At 46.8% G+C, this 25,074-nt stretch overlaps 1 protein-coding gene across 1 annotated transcript in view; it reads right to left on the bottom strand.

Annotated features, from left to right (window-relative positions):
* Window positions 1-11,818, bottom strand: part of LOC144695270 (H-2 class II histocompatibility antigen, A-U alpha chain-like) — a 31,922-nt gene extending 20,104 nt beyond the window's left edge. The window contains exons 1-2 of the mRNA XM_078566185.1: window positions 11,661-11,818; window positions 4,482-4,730 (exon numbers count right to left, since the gene is read on the bottom strand). Coding sequence (XP_078422311.1) covers window positions 4,482-4,730; window positions 11,661-11,727 — 316 coding nt within the window. The 5' untranslated portion in view covers window positions 11,728-11,818. The remainder of the gene's footprint in view (window positions 1-4,481; window positions 4,731-11,660) is intronic.
* Between the last annotated feature and the right edge of the window lie 13,256 nt (window positions 11,819-25,074).

Raw genomic sequence — 25,074 nt, 5'->3', positions numbered from 1 at the left:
AAACTAGGTCCTATCGAGGTGCGTGTCTCTGCGCTGCTGGAGGGTGCAGATGAACGCATTGACGGGTCTTCATTTAGCAGGTCCTCAGGATCGTCATCCGAGGTGGTCTGGGGGCAGGGGCTGATGGGCTGGCTGGCGATGTGTCTCCTCTTTTTCTTGCTGGTGGCTATAATAGAGAGTAGAGATAATCAGTGATTGGCTGGATAGTCACCTACATTAAAGAGCACTCAGTCATCACGCTGGTCTTGCCTTTGGCACAGCAACGGTCTCTGTCCTCACCAGCCAGCTCTGCTGCCTGCTCATTGAAGGTGGCAAGTGGCCTGACCTCCGGCCTGGGATCTCTCCTTATTGTTGCGGACGATCTTGTCCTGCATACCGACAGATGGACAGATTATGAGCAGGACGGATGCCAAAGCAGATGATAAGCATACCTGCCTTCTGTGTGTGCTGAGTGGACATACGTAAGAGCTGAGGACACGACTTGTGAAGAATGTGACAAGAAATGAAGATGTAAAAGTGTGTGTGAGAGAATCAGTGATGATGTCGTTTGTGATGGTACAGTGCGAGATCCCTGTGGACTACAACCCTGTGAATGCCTAATGGGCTTATGAAAGCGTGAGTTGAGTGTGAGGAGAAGGTTTACTTACCCTGGTGGAACAGATGAGATCATTTATGATCTTCCTGATAGCAGATAGCAGGCACTGACCCGCTCTGGCGAATTCCTCCCAAGACTTGGTGGTGAGATTGGTGGACCTCCGGCTCCCATGATGGGGGAAAAGGATCTCCCGCCAATCCTCGACTGCCTGGAGGAGTGTCGCCAGTGCATTGTCGCTGATTTTGGCCGTACACGCTTGTCTCTTCTGGCGGCCATTCTGGTGCACACCATGACAAGTCCTGGGCTGCAGAGGGTGAACGTGTGCTGTTTAAATATGACGCCTGGAAATACGAGCCAATAGGTAACGTCAGAATTTGGCCAGAACGCCAATAAGGTAACGGCAAGCCAGACAAATCCCAGTCTGCCCCACCACGAGACAGGACGTGCTGCTCATTCATGTATATATAACAAGGTGAAAAGTGGACGGTCTGGTGTGGAAACCCACCTGGCACTGCACTTAGTCTCTGGAGAGGAGAACATCCAGAGGTCCAGGCTGATATCTGAGGTTAGGGTTTAAATTCTACTGGTGGAATTTAAATTCAATTAAGTATCAAATTAAATTGATAAAAAATATGGAATTGAAAGCTAGTCTCAATAATGGTGACCATGAAACCATCGCCGATCATCATAAAAACCTGCCTGGTTCACTGTCCTTTAAGGAAGGAAATCTGCTTGGTCTGGTCTACATGTGACTCCAGACGCACAGCAAAGTGATTGACTCTTAACTGCCCTCTAGAATGGCCAAGCAAACCACTCAGTTCAAAAGCAACAAATGCCAGCAATGCACGCATCCCATAAGAGAATATTTAAAAATTCTGACATTAGATATCAGTGAAGAGTTGACTTGCTGGGAGTAAAGTAACAAAGCAGGTGCTGTTATCTTTATTATCATTTCTCAACCCGTTGATTCTGTATTCATTTTCTGTAGCCATTTTAATTTTTATGTAACCATTTCAAATCTCGCCAATGTTAAACCTGTACTCACGATACGAATAAACTAGGCCCATTAAACATAATAACATTTTGAGTGAGTCAATTGATCTTTCGAAATTCATGGGACAAAAGAAATAGAGTAGAGCATTTCAGAAAGGATGGCAACTCCTACCATTCTTGGAATTGCTGTCTTTGTGCAAGTTACATTGTCAGCGGTCCCTGGATGCGGTGTCAGCGGTCCCTGGAATTGGTGTCTCGGTGCCATTGGTCCCTGGATGCGGTGCCAGTGGCCCCTGGATGCGGTGTCTCGGTGCCATTGGTCCCTGGATGCGGTGCCAGCGGTCCCTGGATGTGGTGTCTCTGTGTAAGTGGCCCCTGGATGCGGTGCCAGCGGTCCCTGGATGCGGTGTCTCTGTGTAAGTGGCCCCTGGATGCGGTGCCAGCGGTCCCTGGATGCGGTGCCAGCGGTCCCTGGATGCGGTGTCTCGGCGTAAGCGGTCCCTGGATGCGGTGTCTCGGCGTAAGCGGTCCCTGGATGCGGTTTCTCGGCGTAAGCGGTCCCTGGATGCGGTGTCTCGCTGTAAGCGGTCCCTGGGTGCGGTGTCTCAGTGCCAGCGGTCCCTGGATGCAGTGCCAGCGGTCCCTGGATGCGGTGGCAGCGGCCCCTGGATGCGCTGGCACCGGTCCCTGGATGCGGTGTCTCGGCGTAAGCAGTCTCTGGATGCGGTGTCTCGGCGTAAGCAGTCCCTGGATGCGGTGTCTCGGCGTAAGCAGTCCCTGGATGCGGTGTCTCGGCGTAAGCAGTCCCTGGATGCGGTGTCTCGGCGTAAGCGGTCCCTGGATGCGGTGTCTCGGCGTAAGCGGTCCCTGGATGCGATGTCTCGGCGTAAGCGGGCCCTGGATGCGGTGTCTCGGCGTAAGCGGGCCCTGGATGCGGTGTCTCGGCGTAAGCGGGCCCTGGATGCGGTGTCTCGGCGTAAGCGGGCCCTGGATGCGGTGTCTCGGTGTAAGCGGTTCCTGGATGCGGTGTCTCGGTATTAGTTTCTTTTTAATTCATTCACAGGATGTGGGCTTCGCTGGCTAGGCCAGATTTATTGCTCATCCCTAATTGCCCTTGAGAAGGTGGTGATGAGCTGCCTTCTTGAACTGCAGCAGTCCTTGTGGTATAGGTACACCCACTGTGCTGTTAGGAAGGGGATTTCGACCCAACGACAGTGAAGGAACAGTCATATATTTCCAAGTGGCTTGGAGGGGAACTTACAGGTGATGATGTTCCCATGTGTCTGCTTGTCTTTCTAGTGGTCCCTGGATTTCAAGGGTGTAAGTGGTCCCTAGATTTGGTGACACAGTGCAGGTGCAGTTTCCTGGCAGGGTGATCAATTGTCCTGTAATTTAAGGAATTGTCCCATGTCCCTTAAAGGACGCCATTTGTCTTGTATTTCTAGAGCAGCATGTGGGAAGTTGAGCCTGGGTGAGTTTGAGTGATTCAAGTGGGTCTGCAAGAGAGTTCAGATGCCCAGCAGAGATGATAATGTCATGACTCAGAAAGATATGCTGCTAGTTTTCGTTGATTTTCTACCCCCGTTATGATTTCAAGACCCCTTCTTCTCACTCCCTCTCATACTGAACCACCCACCCTGCTGCCACACTTATCTGGCATCACCACCCCTTTGCCCTTGCCCCAACCTCCCAATCACCAGCACCTGAAGAGTCCCTTATTTTATTTCCTAAGAGTTGGCCCCTGAATTTGGTGTTCCAGAGTAAAATGTCCCTGGATTTGGTGTTAGCGTCTCTGGATTATTGTCTCGGAGATATTGTCAAATTGGATGTACAGTGAAGGTGAATCACTAGATCTATGGCTGCAGCCACAAACATCTACACTCAACTGGAGAGCTTCTCCACCACAGCAAACAACTTGTGAGACAGATCTGATATTGCCAACGAAAGAAGGAATTGACTGTTCATCAGTCCTACAGTTCAGCTGTACTCCCACACATGCTACAGCACCAAACAACAACAAATCTCACATGTACCATAAAATGACCAGGTGCTTTAAGGGCTGTGTTTGAAATTCTTGTAATTTTTGCATGCAATTTTTAAATATGAAATGGGAGCTGTTTGGTTTGGGTAAATATTATTGTACTCTGTGGTTTACCATATTGTGATAATAGGGTATGACCAATAAAATCACTGGTCATAAAGACTCTCACTAAACAGGAGGTAATTGTCTGCATTCCCCATTCACCTGAAACCTGCTCCCAGTTACAATCTCCCCCATGGGATCAAGATTTAAAGTTGACGTTTTGAGTCCTCATGACCCTTCAACAGAACTAAGTAGAAATAGGATTTCCTAACTACACTCAATTCTGCCGAAGGGTCGTGAAGACTCGAAACGTTAACTGATTTCTTCTCCACCGATGCTGCCAGACCTGCTGAGTTTTTCCAGGTAATTCTGTTTTTGTTTTGGATTTCCAGCATCCGCAGTTTTTTGTTTTTAATCAAGATTTAAATATCTTTTCTCCCAAAACCCAAATTGTTTGGGATTAAATCCCCAAAACCCAGGGACTGGGGAGTAAGGACATTAATCCAGCAGGAGGGGCAGTGGGCAAAGAGCTGCGGGTTAACCCGTCACTGGAGCCGGGGCTCCGGGTGGGGCCGGGGGGGGCGGGGCTCTGGGGGGGGGGGCGGGGCCGGGGCTCCGGGGGGGGGGGGCCTCCGGGCGGGGCTCCGGGGGGCGGGGCCGGGGGGCGGGGCTCCGAGGGGCGGGGCTCCGAGGGGGCGGGACCGGGGCTCCGGGGGGAAGGGGCGGGGCCGCGGCTCTGGGGGCGGGGCCGCGGGGGTTTCACTGAGCCCGGCTCCAGCTCTGACCCGGGAGGTGAACCCGGTCACTTACCTTTCGGTTCCAGGGTCCCGTGCGACAGGTTCTTATAAACATTTAGATTCTGTTTCATGATGGCGATGTTGGCTGAGATCCCCGCCTCTCCTCCCTGCATTGTGTGGTGCTGGAACTCGGGGATCCGCCCCACCTCCTTCTTCAGGTTGAAATCCATGTAGAAAACCTCATCACCGTCCACCTCCAGATCAAACTGTTTATCCGGACTCTGCTCCTGAACCACGTAGACCAGGGAATTTCGGTGTACATCTGTGTGTGTGTGAGAGAGAGAGAGAGTCAGCATTACAGCTCACAGCACCTCACTGAGAATAAACATTATTAAACCCGATTAAAACAGGAATAAACCCACTGAAATATCAATCCCATAGTCGGAGTGAATCAAGCAGTGACTCTGTTCCCTAATAAATCGACCCTCAATCAGGCTAAGAGTTCCTGAACTCCCACAGGTTCCAGGGCCAAGGTTACCCTATAGTCAGGGGTCAGTAAACCTCTTTAAACAAAATCCTGTCTGGATTTTCCCTTTGGAGTCTGGGATCTACACCAGGATCAAATGTGGCAATAGTCACCTGACACAATTTTTATAGGATTGGCCAGAGGGTGTGTTCACCCTCTAAATTAGGGATGGCAGGTGGGCTCCTGCTGCTGGAGGAACCCTTCACAGGGTGGGCTGCGACTAGGGTTGCCAACTGTGACTAAACGTGTACCTGGAAGTTTCATTTCGCCCCCTACGCTCCAGCCATTAGTCAGCCAACATACCCATCCTTCCATCCTTGTCATGTACTGCCTTCCTACCCCAATTGGGAAGCAAAATGAACTCATTATCCAATGGCACGATGCTTGGCTGTCAGCCAAGCAGTCTTCCCCACCCCACCCCCATTTTAAATATTTTTATATCTGGTAAAGAGAAATGTTCAAGATTTTTAAAAAATAAAACCTATCTTTTTTAAAATCCCTATGATTTTTCACCACGGCTGCACATAGCACTGTCCTGGAGATTGATCTTCAGTTTCTGGAGACTCCAGGCCAATCCTGGAAAGTTGACAACCCTAGCTGTGGCTGTTTTCATCACCTGGACTGCTGGCATCCTGTCCCCAATCTACTGCCGAAAGTTGCCTCTCTGCCCATCTTTCAGTCACTGCAGGGTGGGGAGGGAACGGCCTTAACAGGTCCCTTAATTGGCTTAGTAAGCTACCTGCCGCTGTGTTAAGTGAACACATTCTGAGGATAATCAGTTAAGTTGCTGTTTGATTAGGGAACATTGTCGGTGAGATCAGTATAGTCAGTAGTTTTGCTTTACTACCCAATGTCTAGTCATACGATAGTGGGATCCAAGGCTGTAACGATAAAACCTGTTGTTATCTGTATCTGTACTGGGTACAGTGATCCTGACCATGCATGTCCAGGCGGGGACATTTCTCCTATCTTCTGGAAGTAGACTGATGATCATTCTATTGAAACAAGGCTAATTATAAGTCAACAAATTGGCTTAATTTACAGGTACTGATTGACTGAACAGAATACAGTTCTCAGTGAGAATCAAACTATTTCTCAAACTGAACCTTCAATATAGGCCCTAGTTTCACTGTACAAATTCCTGAAGTGGCTCTAACCTTGGTTCTATGACTGCGCCAGTGAGATGTGTTCACCTTTAGATTGGCACATAAACTGGATCACAATATTAATAGTGTTTAGGTGAAAACGTTGAGCTTTAGTACAACATAAAATTGAGCTGTACAACCTCCAATACAAAAGGTTCGCATGCAAATGAGAATGGGCTCCCAGCCACCAGAGGGCGATAACATGTATGACCTCTCTCTTCCATGTGCATGAAATTGCTTTCTGTAACAATGCATATATTAAACTTCAAAAATTTTTTGGCAAACAGCCTCTTTGCATCGAAATGAAGGCTCAAGTGAACAAAGGGGGAAAGATTACTGCATCTTATATGTAAGAAACAAAAGCTGCAAAAGGTAATTCAAACACATGCAGAGGAATTGTATATGGGAAGGCAAATATTTCACAGGGATGGACTTCCTTCCAGCCACTGGGGTTTATTCTGCCCCCAAATATTAGCATTTATCCTGAAGTACAAAATCCATTTTTGGAGGTGTCTATGTCAAGTGAAGCATCATAACACAGGTTCTGAGGAAACAGGGCTAGTGGTGCATGCAGTTGGCTGGCTAGGTGTGCTACAATCTGCTGGTATAGGATCAGGGGCCTGGGCTGGGGGATGCAAGATTGGATCAGATGGTTGCATCAGATCAAGGCTCTGGGTTGGAGACCACGAGACTGGATCAGTGATAAAGACCATGGCTCCAGATCAGTTATCAGCATCTCTGTATCGAGGGGCAGCTCAGGGACCTGTCCCAAAGTCAGTGACTGGGGCATGACTGGGGGATCTACTGTAGGCTGTGGGGCTTGCATAGTTGACCCTGTAGTTGACTGGAGCTGTGGAAGGTGTAGACAGCTCAGTTGCTATGCTAGTGTGTGCAGGAACAGGCCAGATGGGTCGGGAGCATTCACGATGGCTGATAGAAGCATAACTGGAAATGGAGCAGATCACAGAGCCAGCGGAGAAGGAAGGGAGCATCCAGACCTCTTGGATGAATAAGTTGTACTATGTAGTTGGGAAAGGATGAACTTGCAAATATTGCCCCAGCCATCATCGACAGAGGTAACCAAGTAGCACTGGCAGGCCTGTGACTTGTTGTAATCAGCATGCAGGTAGACCAAATCACCAATGTCAACTGAGGTGAGTGTTAGTTGGAGTCCTGGAGGGGGCCTTGGATTTCTGACCTGGCTGATCCGATGTTGAGTCTCAATAACCCTGTTGTTGGACAGGGGAATCTGCACATTGATGAACTGATTTCTTTGAATCCATAGCTCTCTTGCAGAAAGGCCTTGGGAATGAAGGAAGAAGGTAAGTCAAGCAGTGGCAATAGACCAGGTCAAAGGTGTGATAGGGCTTCCTTGTGGTTCTTGACATAGAAACTTGCCCTCCAGTTCCCATACTGCCTTCTCTGCTACTGGGTTCTTGTTGGAGTTCTTCAATTTCCCAAACTCAATGACAATGTAATGTTCCTGAAGCAGCTTGTCTCCCAACAGGCAGAAAAACCAGGGACTGGATCTATCTGTATGACAGCTTGGGAACCATCAAGTAGACAAAGCCCAAAGCACAACTGGAGAGAGCATCCCTCGATGTGTTGAGTTCTTCACTGGCAATGATGCAAGTGGCAGTGTAAGAAGAGACACACTAACGCACAAGAAAAATGAGTTGTCGCTCATTCTTGATAACATCAGCAGCAAATGAGATGCTAACCACCTCTGGAATGTCTGAGACTGGGTTACAACAGTGTGTGAGATGGTCTGGAGAACAGCGCGGATATATCAGCTAGCTGTAACCTGTTCAATGGAGGCATCCATATTGAGCGCATAGAAATACGGATGAGTGACCAATTTGAGTTGATGACATAGGTGACCAAGATGTAGGTGGAGAGCAGTGGTAAGGTCTTCCAGAACATTACATGGAAGGATACTGCATTCCCTGGAAGGGGAAAGGGGCTCATTGTGCCACACAGTGAGTAAACCATCCAAGCAATGGTAGCAATCTGGAGGTAGCTACCATTCAGAGGTTTGACATTGTGAATGTTGGTAAGCTGCTTTGAAGGGCAGGTACCTTGCAACAGGTAGGCAAGCATTCAACAAAGGAAGGGACATTCAGACTGGCTAGCTTGCCATGCTGGCCTGCTGGTGAAAGGGAGTTTTATGGAGCCTGACACAATGGGCGGGATCTTCCAGTCCCGCTGAATGGGCTTTTGGTTAGCTCCTCACCCCCACCAAAAATTCCGGCCCATGTCTTCAATGGATCTCCAGAGAATGGTGGAAGCTGAGATCTGGTGTATGAAGTAACAGGGTTGACATGTGGGGTCCCCACAGTCAGGTGCATTGCGGCTTGCAGAATGCAAAGAAATGTTCCCAGATCCAGCTAGGTATCTATAAGAGGTATGGTATCGACTGACCGTGGAAAGGAAAGTAGTGTGTCCTTCAACTGGCAGAAATTCTCCCCTACACAGTTTCTCAGAGGCCCACACACGAGGTTTGTTGTCTGTGAAGACACAAGGACGATCCTTGGACTGCACAATATATGGGCTGAAGTGATTGTTGGAAGTTGTGATGGACAGAGCTTCAATTGCACAAGTGATATTCTCAGCTGATATCACGACCACGTAGTTTGGCACTGAGAAAACTAGCAAGTTTGAGTCTGTTGTCACAGGTCACATTCAGAGCGGATGCAATGCCATGCTTCTTAACAGATGGCACATCTGTGACAGCCCACAGTTGATCATCTGGATGGGGAGGGGTAACGGTTACAATGGATAAAAGAGCGGGTTGTGCCAACTGAATGTGTAGAGATCATCTGTCCACTCGATCCTTACATTGGACTGACAACCAGCAGTAACATCATCCAAGGACGATGAGTAAGAGGCACAGAGGGAGGACTCTTGAAAGCATCCTGTAGGCTCTGATGAAAGATCTCATGCCAGAAATTTTCCCCACTGGAGAGCAAGTAGAGAGGGTGATCATGCAATGTGGGCTAACTTGCAAGGTGCTCTGGGATTAAGTCCATCCCAGAATAGTTGTAGTCTTAGGGAAGATGAAAGTCTTAGGGGCAGATAGGCATAGGTCATACTGTGACAGAGCATGTAATATACATTGCAAATTGTGAAGAAATTCTTCAGGCCACTACAGTAGAGGTCCTCTGCCCCAATCTCCTGAATGTGCCAAGACTGCCAACCCTACCCCACTGCCATCTCCTGACTCCTCCAAAATGTTTAACTTCTGCCTGAGTCCCATTGCAAAGGTATCTACAGGTTTATTTTCTCTGCTGCAAGCTGTCTTCTTAAACCTGTCTCCTCCACCCTCACCTCCAACAAGAACAAGGAGTTCATGGAGCTTCTTTGTCACTATGATTAAGACCATCCCATCAGCTGCCTCTGCCACTTCCCTCCCTTCCACTAGCCCACCTGGACAAACTTCCATTAATGCTCCCCCCTGCCCTTGCCCTGAACTCACATCTTTCTCTAGTTTCTCTCCCATCTCCCCATATTGCCCTCTCTGAGCTCATCTTGTCCATGAGACCCACCTCCTCGACCCTATTCTCACCGAACTGCTGATCGCCCAACTTCCCCCTCCTGGCCCCCATGTTAGCCGATATTGTTCACGGTTCTCTCTCTTCAGATGTTGTCCCTCTCTATCACCTTTAAAAGACACTTTTCCAGTCAGGGTTCGGTCACAGTAATGAAATGACTCTTATTAAAATCCACAAATAATACCCTATGTGTCAAAGATAAGCATTTTCTCCTCATCCTTCTCGGCCTTTCTGCTCCCTGGGAGGTTTCTGTCCTCTTCAGCTTGCCTTCTTGATCCATCTGCAGTCTTTGACATAATTGACCTCTCCATCCTCTAATAGCTCTTCATTGTCATCCAGCTGGGTGAGACTGGTCTCATCTGGTTCCATTCTTATCTAACTGTGGCCAGAGAGTCCCCTCAATGCCTTCTCTATCTGCTCCCACTGTTATCTCTGGTGTGGCTGAGGTGAAAGGTATTGGTGCATTTAAGGGGAAGCTAGATAAACACATGGTGAAGAAGGGAATGGAGGTAATAGGGATAGAGGAGGAAGGAATGTTGAGCTGAAATGGAATATAAACACTGGCATGGACCGGTTTGGCTGAATGGCCGGATTCTATGCTGTGTTATTATGTGTAATTTCAATGTGATTTATTCTTGCCCCCCTCCTGTTTCTCATCTACATGCTGCCCCTCAGTAACATCATCCAAAAATACTGCATTAAGTTTTTACATGTACGTCAACAACACCCAGCTCTACTTCACCATCATTTCTCTCGACCCCTCCACTGTTTCTGATTTGTCACATTGAAAGTCCAACATCCACCACTGGATGAGCAGAAAATTCTTCCAGCGAATTATTTGGAAGATCAAAGCCTCTGCTTGATCATTGTCTCTGTTCTCTAGCTGACTGTTTCATTCCTCTCCCTGGCCACTCACTGAGGCTGAATCAGACAGTTTGCAATCTTAATGACCTCTGTGGCCCAGAGCTGAGTGTCCAATGTCATCCCCTCTCCATCATTGAGACTGCCTATTTTCATCTCTGTAACCTCTCCTGTCTCACCTCCTGCCTCAGACTGGATCCCTCCTTTATGCTCCCATTACCTTTTGCCTCAACTGTTCTGTTACTTTCTTAACTGATCTCCCATCTTCCACCCTCCATAAACTTGAACTCATCCAAAACTCTGCTGCCCATGTCCAAACTCACACCAAGACCTGCACTCACTGATCTGCATTGTCTCCCCATCTGGCAATGCCTCAAGTTTAAAATTCTCATCCTTGTGTTGAAATTAATCTGTGACTTCCCCTTTCCATGTCTCTGTAACCTCCTCCAGATTTGCAACCCTCCGAGCACTCAGACTTTGTCCAGATCTGGCCTCTCACACCCGCCATTGGTGGAAATGGCTTTAGCTGCCTAGATCGTAAACTTTTACATTCTCTCCCTGAAGCTCGCCACTTCACTCTACTCTTTTAAGAAGCTCCTTTGAAATCAGTTAATTTGACCAAGCAAGTCACCCCTTACAGTGATTCCTCCCTGGACTCTTTCAAGTCTTGTCTGATTAACCCCCAGTGAAACTCCTTTGGAACATGTTCCTATGTAAAATGAACTATATATATATATATATATATATATGTACAAGCTGTGGTTGTTGCATTACAATATAAATATAATAACATGTTATAATCCAGATAGCCAGGTGGTGAAGCATAGAACTGAAGCCTAATCTTTACACACTAACAAACCTTTATTTACAGAGACACACATTACACATCGTGCACCTAACTACAATAGCATCAACCACATTTTTAGTCTGCTCCTATATAAAACAATTTATTTACAGAGCTACAGATTGCAGACATGTACCTCCTAACTGTTCCCTTACAATATATATAATGAATTTCGGTAAATCCCCAGTAAGTATCCAACAGCTGAATTCAATTAAATACCCAGTTAATATACAATTAACACTCCCTATAATAACGCCACACTGAGTCCAGTGGGATCAGATATTAAAATTTATAAACTATTAAATTTTACTGTTTCATAACTCACATTTCACAGCCCAGGCTCCATGAATTAAAACCAGCACCAACACAGTAAAGTATCTCCCAACATCCATTCTAATCCTCTCGTTTCTGCCAATTGTGATCAGACTTCACCCAGTGCCAGCTTCCCTCAGTCTGTTGTCAGTGTGACTCTGAAGTTAAGTTTCTATCTCATTCACTTTACTGAAGTATCACTCTGTAATTGACATGTGCTTTAGCATTAATAAGCCAATCACAAATTGAGATCTCCTCCATCAGCTGTTTCCAGGTAAAATTCAAGCCTGTTCTAAATTTCTCTAAATGAACCTTGAGTTTGTTTTATTTGAGAAAAAAATAGCATGAGATGAAGATCTTTTTTCATAAGCGTAGAGATATTTGTTTACTTTTATTGAACTAAATAGTTCCTGTTAATAGTTTAACGCTGTTTCCAATGTCTCCTGCTCTCCTCCGCGTCTATTTCATATTCCTAGCCTGCATTCACTCTGTTTCATTTAACAGTACTTATCAGAAATAAAACAGAAAATGCTGCAAATACTCAGCAGATCAGGCAGCGTCTTTGGAGACAGAAACTGGGTGAATGATTCATGATGACTTGTGATCAGTATTGATCAGAATCCTCCCTCAGGATGTTCAATCTATTGGGATAAAGATCATGGTAGAATCACAGCAAATAATCCAGGAATTTCCCCTTTTTTTGCCTTTTTTCTCCTTTTCCCTCTTCTGAAGATGCTGCGGATAGAGGGAATAAGGTTAAGACGAGCTGGGCAGGAGCCTCCATTGCTGAAATCAGTCAGTACAAATCACAATCCAACAAGGATTGAAAATGTTACAGTTTTGAGTTTGGGATTTTGCTCCTTTTACTTGATGGTCAGTTTCACATTGTCTCTGACTTCAGCTCGTCCCAATCCGTCCTCCTTCTCAAATCAGGTCAAACCTTGAGAGAACGATAAAGAGACAGAGGGCGGAATCATCTTTGAATTGCAGTGAAATTGGTAGCCAGTGGGTAAATCGACGTTTTATCCACTGGCCGCGATTGCGGTTTTTCACGCTGTACCATCCCAAACCTGCCACATTATTTGTGCATTCCCGGGAAACAGGCCGTTTCAATGGTGGGCGGGCTCTCATTTGCCCACCACACCATCACCTCACCGCTTCATCGAGCCGGGCGCACAGATCTCAGCGCTTCCAACCCCGGACTGCTGCAGGGAAGATGTCCACGAAAGGCAAAAAGACAGCAGCCCCCAGGTTTAGTGACGTGTCACTGGAATGCCTTTTGGACGTTGTGGAGGCCTGCCGTGATGTCCTGTTCCCTCAATCTGGCTGCAGGATGGGCAGCGGTGTGACCAACCAGGCTTGGTACGCAATGGCAGTGGTGATCAATGCCAATGCTGCACAGAAGAGGTTGGCCATCCAATGCAGATAGAGGAAAATTGATATCATCCGTGTTGTCAGGGTAAGGAAACCATCTCATCACTCTAAACTCACACACTCAAGCCCAACACACATTCACTGGCATCTCACTCACTGCCAGCTCAAGGGACATCACCACCCATTCTCACACACACACCCTCACATGTCCATCTGGCTTCATCTCCTCTGGAGACTGCATCCTCAGGCATCACTGTCTTTAGCCACTTGCACAGATCAACATGCGCCTGCACACACACCCTGGGAAACCCTCCCCCAGTACAGCCCTCGTCCTGCAGCCTCTTCCCTTGCCTCAGGCCACTTCTCCCCCTTCCCCAAGCTAGACCTCGCCCTGCAGCCATTGAAAAGCCACCCACATATGGCTGATCTGGTAGGTAGAGTCCTGCTGTGAGCTCCCCCTAAAAGTGATGTGATGCTGTCTGTGAAGCCTGGCGCTGATGACTACGAGTGCTGCCCGAAGCAAGGTAAGCAAACAAACCTTGAAGTCCCTAATGGCGTGCAGCCTGCCAGGCGCACGTCACTTATGTGCTGTTGTGAAATACGCCAGCACATGACATGGATGGATGATTGAGCTGGTGGGGCGGGGAACGATTCCAACCGCTGGCCTAATTATGATATGGTGATGTATTACAATGAGGTTCCCAATGTCCGATGGCGGGGAACGCAATCTGTCATTGGCAGACTGAGCTGATCATCGTGAACTGGTTTCACGGCATCATGAAACCGATCACGCCATATTATCCGCTCATGCCACCGAACACATCCAACATCGGCGGGCACAGGAAATCCTGGCCAGATTTTCTTTACCCCATGATCCTGGCAATAAAATCTTAGTGGGTGTGTAATTGTTTACTGCCAGTCCTGTCTTATCTTCAAAACCTGCCATTAATGTCACACGCTGGGTCTACCAACAATCAGATTCCCTCTACACTGTCCCAATCAAACAATCGCAGGGAAGGAACAGCATAGGGTTAGATACAGAGTAAAACTCCCTCTACACTGTTCCCATCAAACATCCTCAGGATAGGCACAGCATGGAGTTAGAAACAGAGTACATCTCCCTCTACACCTGTCTCATCAAACACTCCCAGGGCAGGTGCAAAACAGGGTTAGATACAGAATAAAGCTCCCTCTACACCGTCCCCATCAAACACTCCCAGGACAGGTACAACATGGGGTTAGATACAGAGTACATCTCCCTCTACACCTGTCTCATCAAACACTCCCAGGGCAGGTACAGCACGTGGTTAGATACAGAGTACATCTCCCTCTACACCTGTCTCATCAAACACTCCCAGGGCAGGTACAGAACAGGGTTAGATACAGAATAAAGCTCCCTCTACACCATCCCCATTAAACACTCCCGGGGCAGGTACAGCACTGGGTTAGATACAGAATAAAGCTCCCTCTACACTGTCCCCATCAAACACTCCCAGGGCAGGTACAACACGGGGTTAGAAACAGAGTACATCTCCCGCTACACCTGTCTCATCAAACACTCCCAAGACTGGTACAGAACAGGGTTGAATACAGAGTAAAGCTCCCTCTACATTGTCCCATCAAACACTCCCAGGACAGGTACAGCACGGGGTTAGATACAGAGTAAAGCTGCCTCTACATTGTCCCTATCAAACACTCCCAGGACAGGTACAGTATGGGGTTAGATACAGAGTAAAGCTCCCTCTACACTGTCCCCATCAAACACTCCCAGGACAGGTACAGCACGGAGTTAGATACTGAGTAAAGCTCCGTCTACACTGTCCCCATCAAACACTCCCAGGACAGGTATGGCACAAGGTTAGATACAAATTAAATCTGTGCTCTGTTGCCTAAAATCAGAAGATTACGCTGACTGCACAAATGTGATGCTTTCTTCTCAAACCAGAAATCATGGTCTAGATTTTTATCCTGTGCATTTTACATACATCCTATTATCTGTTAAATTTTGATGAGAAATCATGGGCAACTTGTGCCCAAAATTCTGATAAGCAGTCCGAAAAGGAAAATGTGGTATTGATATGCATTTCAGGTCCCAGCATCACAGAATCTGAATGGCACAGAAGAAGGCCATTCAGCCCATCATGTCTGCACCGGCTCTCCAAATGAGCATTTTAACCTAGTGCCATTGCCCTGCCTTTTCCCTGTATTCCTGCACATTGTTTCTATTCAAATAATCACCTAATGCCCTCCTGAATGCCTCGATTGAACCTGCCTCCACCACACTTCCAGACAGTGCATTCCTGACTCGAACCACTCGCTGTGTGAAAAAGTTTTTTCTCATGTCACACTTGCTTCTTTTGCAAATCATTTTAAATCTGTGCCCTCTCATTCTTGATCCTTTTATGAGTGGGAACAGCTTCTTCCTATCTACTCTGTCCAGCCCTCATGATTTTGAACATCTCTATCAAACCTCCTCTCAGCCTTCTCCTCTCCAAGAAGAACAATCCCAACCTTTCAAACTTTCCTCATAGCTGAAGTTTCTTATCCCTGGAACTATTATTGTAAACCTCTTCTGCACTTTCTCCAATATGTTCACATCCTTCCAATAATATGGTGCTCAGAACTGTACACAATATTCCAGCTGAGGTCTAGCTAATGTCTTATATAAATTCAGCATAACCTCTCTGCTCTTGCACTCTATGCCCCTATTAATAAAGCCCAGGATACTATATGCTTTATTAACTGCTCTGTCCACCTCACCTGCCACCTTCAATGATCTATGCACATATACACCCAAGTCTTTCTGCTCCTGCACCCCCTTCAAAATTTCACCCCTCATTTTATATTGTCTGTCCATGTTCTTCCTATCAAAATGCATCACCTCACATTTCTCCGCATTGAACTTCATCTGCTACCTATCTGCCCACTCCACCAACTTGTCTATGTCTTCTTGAAGTTCCACACCATCCTCCTCACAGTTCACAACACTTCCAAGCTTCATATCATCTGCAAACTTTGAAACTGTCCCCTGCACACCAAGATCTAGATCATTAATATATATCAACCCCTGGGGAACTCCACTATAAACCTTCCTCCAGCCGGAAAAATACCCATTGACCATTAGTGTCTGCTTCTTATTTTCAGTCAATTTTGTATCCACATTGCTACTGTCCCTTTTATTCCATGAGCAATAACTTTCCCCACAAGTCTGTTGTGTGGCACTGTATCAAATGTCTTTTGAAAGTCCATGTACACCACATCAACAGCATTACCCTCATCTACCTTTTCTGTTACCTCTTCAAAAAACTGCAGCAAGTTAGTTAAACATGATTTCCCCTTTAGAAATCCATGCTGGCTCTTCCTTATCAACCCACATTTTTCCATGTTACTACTAATTTTATCCCTAAAAATTGTTTCTATATCCCTGCTTACCACTGAAGTTAAACTGACTGGTCTGTAATTGCTGGGCTTATCCTTACACCCTTTTTTGAACAAAGGCGTAATGTTTGCAATTCTCCAGCCCTCTGGCACTACCCCCGAGTGTAGGGAAGACTGAAAGATTATGGCCAGTGCTCCTGCAATTTCTACTGTCACTTCCTTCAGCATTCTTTAATGCATCTCATCTGGTCCTAGTGCTTTGTCAACTTTAAGTACTGACAGTCTATTCAACCCTTCCTCCTTATCAATTCTGAACCCTTCTAGTGACATAGCTTCCCGTCTGTCATCATGGCCTGAGTAGCATCTATCTCCTTGGTAAAGACGGACATTCATTTAATACCTCAGCCGTGGCCCCTTCGTTCATGTGTAAATTCCCTTCTAGGTCCCTAATCGCCCTACTCCTCCTCTTACCACCCTTTTACAACTTAAATGTCTATAGGAGACTTTGGGATTCCCCTTTATGTTGGCTGCCAGTCTTTTCTCATAATCCCTCTTCACTTCTCTAATATGCTCTTTCACCTCCCCTCTGAACCTTTTGTATTCCTCTTGGTTCTCAATTGTATTTTCTACCTGACACCTGTCATAAGCACACTTTTCCTTCTTTACCTGAATTTCTATCTCCTTTTTCATCCAGGGAGCTCTGGATTTGTTTGCCCTACCTTTCCCTTTCGATGGAAAACACCTTGACTGTGCCCAGTTTTTTTGAAGGTGGCCCATTGTTCAGCTACAGTTTTTCCTGCCAATCTTTCATTCCAGTCTATTTGGCCCAGCTCCGTTCTTGCCCCATCAAAGTCAGCTCTTGTCCAGTTAATTATTCTTACTTTGGGTTTCCTATCGCCATTTACTATCATCCTAAAATGTACAATACAATGATCACTGTCCTCTTCAATCTGAAATAAAAACAAAAAAATGTTGGAAATACTCAGCAGGCCAGGCAGCATCTGTGGAGAGAAAACAGAGTTAACGTTTCAGCCCAAGATGTCCTTCCATGACTGTCTTTAATCTGTTTGAATTGAGTTGATATTGTCACTAACACTGAATTAGAACATTTTTGTGTTGTGAGAGCTGGGTTAAGAATGTTCGCACTCATTTGGAATAGACTATTATAGCCAACAGACTGAACAAACCTGCCTGTTCAACAGGGATGGATCTGAATCCCCATCCAAGATATGAATGTCTATGAGGTGTCTGTCTAACACACTCCAACCTGTGTACATCCAACAACTGACTGAGAAATTATAAGACCTGCTTGTATCCTGACTCTGCCTGGACAAGTGATGGGTTGGGAGAATCAGAATGAATTAATGGATACCACTTTGATTCTCATTACTGGCAGTGAGATGCCATTAAATCAGCTTCATCTGACCAACTGGGGTAGATTTGGGGTAGTGAGTATGTAGAAAACCATCTAAGATGGGAGTGCAAATGAATCATAGTGAATCAGTAGCCTGTTTTACACACCATCTCATCTCCTTTCCCATTGAGCTGAATATGTCAGCAATTGAGTGAGTGATGAAATAAACAAACCATTGTCCACTTTGCACAACATCTGAAGACCAATTTGTATCCCAGTGAATGCTGAGAGTGTTAGAGGCTCAGACACAATTTCCATCTCAATATGCTGTGTGTTTCTGTAGCTTGTGACTGGGGGAGTTGAGTTTCTCCATATATGTGACAGAATGAGAATCTGTCTGAGTAACTGGTGCCACTTAAACAAGCCTTGAATTACTGTATAAGTATTTAGTTCAGATTACTCCAATAGCTATTCTGAACACAGGCTGGCTGAGGATCAGCTGTCATTGGGACAAGTGTTTAATCCTAACCCGTGTGGAATGTTTGAAGTTGAATTTCAGCCTGTGATAAATTTACAGTGTCTCCCCCTGCAGGAGGAGATTTACATTCTCACATTAATCCAGTTACAAACGCTGGGGTGAGATTGGTTCACCCCAGGCTGAGTAGTGAGGGAGCAGCCTGCTTTACACCACATTACATTTCCCTTCTGTTAGTTTAATTGGAGATGAAAATGGCTGCAAAATTCAGCTCTGTTTTTTGGTGGCTCTATTGCTACAGGATCTGGTTGCTGTGAAGGTGACAGGGGTCAGGGGAGTTGCTCCCAGTTACTTATGACATAGCCTGCACTGATATCCATACCATGGAGGATGAGTGTCCTGTGAGTATGCCAGAGGTGTGCACAGTGGCAGGTCGTGATGTCAGTATGTAACACTGATTTATTGCCCAACCTGCCATTCTGGACCTGGCCGCTCGTGTTATCACCCTCTGATAAACACATAAGGTAGAATTTTACAGCCTTGTCCTGGCGGGGGAGGGGCTGGAAAATGTGGCAAACTGTTCAAAAATCCATTGGCTTTGGTGGGACCGGAAAATGCCACCGGCGGAAGGGGCCATAAAATTCCGCCCATAGTGTTGTTTAAAAACAGAAGGGAGTGGTACTGGATGTTTGGAGTGAGTTCTGTGCATCTACAAGGCCTCTGAGATCACCACTTGCTCCCAGTCATTGGGGCCATGGTTTCAACTCTGGTTAGGCTGCAGGATCAGAGGGAGATGGGGCAGGGGCAGCAGAGGAGACATCTGCTCTCAGAGGGAGGAGTAGAAGGCCTCTAACCCTGCAGGAGGCTCTACCCACCGAAGGTCTTCAGGAAGCTATTCTCCCACTTACACCTCAGCCAGGAGCAATGTGTTTGGTAGCGGCACTTCACAGGGAACTTACTGAACTGTCCTCCTCTCTGCAACTAGACTTGTGGACTCAGAGCAGGTTGAGGATGGGGCTGATAAGTGGTCGCTAAGGTGACTGTGACTGAATTTTTGGGCAAGCAGATCCTTCCAGAATACTACAGGCGATAGCACCAACACCTTGTGTTTAGCCATCCATGCTACATCCAGGAGGTCACAGAGGCCCTGTACACCAGTAGAGGAGACTTCATTGCCTTCTCTCTAAGCAGAGGGAAGCAGGAGAAGTGGGTGCGTAGCTTTGCCAGGATAGTGGGCTTCCTCATGGGCCATCAACTGAGTACAGTGGCTTTGTGGGTGGTACTTCTCAAAGGGGAATTGTACTGAAATTACAAGGAGTACCACTTACTGAACGTGGAGCTGGTGTGTGACCATACCCAGAACATCATGTGGTGAATACCTTCTATCCTGGAAACAGTCATTTTTCCCTCATCTGCACCAGTCAGCAGCTGCTGTTGTATTTGAGCCACCTTTGTAAAAACACTGGGTGGCTGCTTGGCAACAAGGCACAGCCATTGGACACATGACTGATGATTCCCTTCCACAGCCCAACCACATGTGGACAGTCCTCCAACAATGACAGCCATAATGTAATGAGGAATGTCATAGAGCAGACCATTGGCATTCTAAAACAATGATATTGTTGCCTGTACTGTTCAGTTGGAGCCCTCCAGTATCAGACCAATAAGTGATGGTCCCCTGCATCCTCTATGGCCATCATGAGGAATCAGTCCTCACCACCAGGTCTTCAGCGACCACCTTAGGAGGAGGAAGCAGCTCACACATCGGAGGTCCAGACAGGCTGTCTGTGAGCACATACTCAGATTCGCTTCCCTTGAAAGATTCTGCAGATTATTGTTAATTCACACTTTTACCGTTCCTCTGCTATGGACCATCATGGTTTCCTCTTGGCCAAAACCCTGAAATTAAAGCTATTGTACCAACAAAGAACCATTCCATATCAACTTTATCCCATAGCACATCCAATATTCCTTGCAATACTCAACTCATTGTCATTCGTACCTGTCTTGAGTGTGTCTTTTCCTGTCCGAGTGCTCTTAAACAATCCTACCCCAGTGGATGCAAGTGGAAAGATGCTGAATTTCAGTGGAGGGGATTGCAGGTGGCTTGCAGGATGACTTTAAGCAGCTGTGAGCCTTGAGGGCCTGAGTTTGGACTGTGCCACCTCAGTATGGGTGACAGCAGTCTGGGCTGCCTATCTAAGAGGCAACAGCATGGGCATTGGCAATGGTGGGAGCATGAATGCTGTCACCCTGAGAGGGGACAGCAGGTTTGTGCTCCATGGAGCCATTACACTGCTCTGGGTGGTGCCTCAGCACCCTAGTCATCCGTTGTAGGGGAGTTTGCTGGACTGCTATCAGACCCTGAATGACTGCTTGAGCACTGGTATCCATGGCCATGATGGCAGGGGTCTGAGCCTGCACAGCACCAAGTTGAGGTTGCATGGCAACAAACAGAGATGTCATGACTTCAGTCTGAGCTTCCATGGCAAAATTCAAACATTGGATGGTTGCTTTATGTGCTGCAATGGAAGGTCAGGTACCAGCCATCTGATGCTACATTGCGATTGGATCTTCAAGTGTTCTCATGGGATTGGCCACCACTTCCTTGCTGGAAAGGATAAGCTTTAAGTTCTGCACAAAGTTTTGTACCAAGTTGGAGCCAATTCCTCCATGTTCGTTGGCAGTGACTGGAAGCTCTGTGGCAGTCTTCAGAGGATATGGGGAGATGGTGGTGTAGTGGTAATGCCATTGGACTTAAAATCCAGAGATGGGTTCAAATCCCACAATGGTAGTTGGTGGGATTTAAATTCAATTAATAAATGTGGAATTGAAGTTCCAATAATAATGGTGACCATGAAACTATCATTGATTCAAAATTTATCTGGTTACTCATGTATTTTAGGGAAGGAAATCTGGCATCCTTACTCAGTCTGGCTTACATGTGACTCCGAGCCCACAGCAATGTGGTTGACCCTTAGATGCCCTTTGAAATGGCCTAGCAAGCTTCTCAGTCCTCAAGGGCAGTAATGCTGGTCTTGCCAGCGATGTCCACCCATCAGCCTTTTCCTGTACACTGGCCCATCAGAGTCCTCATCCAAGTTCTCTGCAGCAGAACTTGTCTGTGACCTGGCTGTCCAGTGAGCTGGCACACATGCTTTCCCTTTCCCCTAGGATGCAATCCACTTGTGCCCAATGACTCACTGCGTGTGGATCCCACCTCTATACTCCCCTGTAATGTATGTGCAGTGCCAGTATCTGACACATGAGGTGGCCATAACTGACACCTCAAAGTGATGGTGTTTTGACCTCATGGCATTCTCCTCCCCTGGGCCTACAGCTTCAGGCTTCACTGCTTGGTCAGGTGGCAGTTCTTGGGTATCAAAACAGAAATGGACAAGGTATGGTTTGTGGGCGAGGGAAGGGGATTTGGGGAAGAAAGAATGAAGAGCATTGTTACACCACCTACAGCTGGCACATCATAACAGATTGTAGGACAAGGGTCAAGTGGATTTTGAGAAGTGCATTATGCAGGAACATACCATCATCTCAATGGTTTCAATGATGGTGAGGGCCACTGTGTCAATTATACCCAGCACTTTCTCCTCCATGGGGGTCAGTGGCGCCACCTGTTCCCACCATCACCACCACCCCCACCCCCTCCCTCTCCACCGCCCCGGACTCGTTTGTTGTTACTACCTTCCATTGTGGGTTGACTTTTCATATAAAAGAAAGTGAATGTGACAGAGAGTCGTTACAATGTGTCTGGGTAATCTGCCTGCCATAGTTAAATAGTTGACTGTGGGCAAGTTGTGAGATGTGAGTTAAAGGCCTGCAGTAATGTTAAGTGTGTCAGGGTGAGGTGCAGATTATGAATGTGAGGTTTGGGTTTAGGTTGATATAGATTATTGACTGAAGGGGATGTGGTAAATGGAGCAGTGAGTGTGAGGCTGGTGGTGCAATTGAAGGATATGGCATGTAAAGATACATTCACTGACCTTGACCACTCATGTAAGGTCATTAAACTTCTTGCTACACTGCATCTAGGTCTTCAGCACCAGCTGCTACCATTGTCTTCTAAGCACTTGTCTGGAGGGCCTCCTGAGGGAAGAGAACCACTATTCTCTGGGTCCATATCCTACACCAGCAACTCCAGTGTGGCATCCAAAAACCTGGCAGCATGTTCTCTTATGTGATGTGCCATTTTGGGTCCTTCCTGAAGCTCTTCAAATGTTGTCCAAACAGTTTTAGCCCTTACTACTGCATCTCACCTTTCAGCAGTGCAATTTGGCTTTAAGTACTGCAGGCTAGCTTTAAATGTTGCTTGTATCACAACTCACTGGGGATAGTGCACTGTAATATCAAGCCCCACTGCTCCCTGAGCCAGGACAAATGTTTGATCAGACCACCAAATTTCCCCAATTCTACCTGTTTAATTTAGGTTAACATTACGAGCACCAAGTTTGTAAAGTAACGAGTAAATAACTGTTTATTAAACAAATAGTCTTTAACCAGTGGCAAAAGAAGGAAATATGAACTGCAAATTTCTAACTTTATAACTTAAACTCTACCCCTTCTTAAACCCCTATACTCAAACCTACACACACACATAAAACATGGATTTTAAGGGTGAGATAAAATAGTCTACAGTACCAATCTGGAATACAAGGTTTTGTGGGTTGATTTTGATTGATGTCTTCTAAATTCCTTGCAGTTTGTTGTTGATGACACGAGGTGGTCTCCCAGCACTTTCAGTCTGTGGTTCACTCGTTGAAAAACCTGCTTGTCAATGTCTCTACTGGTGATTTTCCCTTTTTCCTCTTGACAGGGGTTTTCAGAAAAAGCAGGTTACAGCTAGCTACAATGGCAGAATTACTGGAATCTTACAAACACAGGAGAGAGAGATTTTAGGCCTTCCCTCTTTGCAGGCTAGGAGCAGTTCTGCCTGCACTGTTACCACACAAAACCCTGGCCACATGGTCAGGAGCCAGTTAAAATACTGTTGTCAGGACTTAGCCCAGGACTCCTTTCTGGCACCATCCTGTTCTTTTATGACACACTCTGTTCCAGGATAGCAACATTGTAGATATTCCTCATCCTGTTCCGGTGAACATGTCTTCCAAACTGTAGCTATGGTAGTTTTTAAAGCCATAATCCAATTTTAAAGCCAAAGCCCAATAAAAATAAAAATAGGTTCTTTACACTTGCCTCACATGAACTTGGGCTCCCTGGTGAGGTGTGCAGCCACTTCCATTACAAACAGTGCTGACATACATACACTATTACATACATACACTACAATCATGGACATGAACAGGCAACAAAAAGTCTGTATGCTGCTTTCATCACTTCATTCCGAGTGCTGGGTAATTGTGCATTTGCCATCCCTGCACCCAAATTCCCTGGCTATTTGATTGAATCCACAATGGCTTAAGATGTAGTGGGGGTCATTCACTAAGAAGACATCTCATGGTGCTTGTGTGGGCAGATCTCCTCCCCAGGTGAATCAAAAGTCAAACACTGCAGATGCTGCACGTGTGAAATAAAAACAGAAAATGCTGGAAATACTCAGCATGTCTGGCAACTTCTGTGGAGAGAGAAATAAAGTAAACATTTCAGGGTGATGAGCTTTCATCAGAACTGATTTCAATCCTTGCATTCAAACAAAAAAACTGAGCAAGTGTGGGGCAGGAGGGAAGGGGTGAAATAAACAAACACATCCCTTCCACACATGCCATCAGACCTTTTTGAAGCTGTTTCACTGTCTTTTAATGTTTTTTATTGTTTCACTGTGGTTTTTATCTCTTTTAGACTTTCAAAAAGCTGCCTGGTCATTCTACCAATTATTTGTATCCCTGTGTTTCGTTCAGTTTCATTAAAGCATTCTCTTATCTGGTAATTCTCCATTCTGACAGAGGATCTACAGCTAAGGAGATGAATTTTCCATTCTGGAGACTAAGGGTGGGATTTTCTTCTCCCGTCAGTGGTGGGAATTGTGGCGGGCGGGAGAGCAGGATTTGGCGGGAAGCTGAAAATCAGTGTCCTGACATAGGGAAATCAGTTTGGAATCTTGTTCTCCTGACTTTCATGGTGGCTTAAAGGTGCGTCGAGTGTCCCTTTGAACAATGTCAGGAACCCCGTTTGCATCTCATGGATGCTCATTAAAAGGCCAACACACAGGAATCTCATTCCTCTTCCAAATTAAGCCCCCCGCCAGCGGGGATTTAGGACGTCCAATTTGATGACTGTATATGAGTGGCGTGTACCTGGTGACGGAGACTTCTTCCTGGACTTTCAGATCCGTAGACATTGGTTTCACCTTCTCAGTGACATCCCTGGGCAGCCGGAAGCCAAAGCTGCGGCGAAGCTTGAAACAGGGGGCGGGGAGAGGAGTGCGGAGTGTGTTTGGGGAGGGGGATTGAGTGTGTATGGGGAGGGTGGGGTGGAGTGTGTATGGGGAGGGGGCGGAGTGTGTATGGGGAGGGGGTGGAGTGTGTATGGGGAGGGTGGGGTGGAGTGTGTATGGGGAGGGGGATGGAGTGTGTATGGGGAGGGTGCGGTGGAGTGTGAATGGGGAGGGGGTGGAGTGTGTATGGGGAGGGGGCAGAGTGTGTATGGGGAGGGGGCGGAGTGTGTTTGGGGAGGGGGTGGAGTGTGTATGGGGAGGGGGTGGAGTGTGTTTGGGGAGGGGGATGGAGTGTGTATGGGGAGGGTGGGGTGGAGTGTGTATGGGGAGGGGGTGGAGTGTGTATGGGGAGGGGCGGATTATGTATGGGGAGGGGGCGAGTGCGTACGGGGGAGGGGCGGAGTATGTATGGGGGAGCGAGTGCATACGGGGGATGGGCG

Source organism: Cetorhinus maximus, chromosome 21, assembly GCF_964194155.1.
Source record: "Cetorhinus maximus chromosome 21, sCetMax3.hap1.1, whole genome shotgun sequence".
In the NCBI taxonomy this organism is placed as follows: Eukaryota; Metazoa; Chordata; class Chondrichthyes; order Lamniformes; family Cetorhinidae; genus Cetorhinus; species Cetorhinus maximus.
Note: the sequence above shows the minus strand (reverse complement) of the source record. Positions and strands in the feature narration are given on the sequence as shown.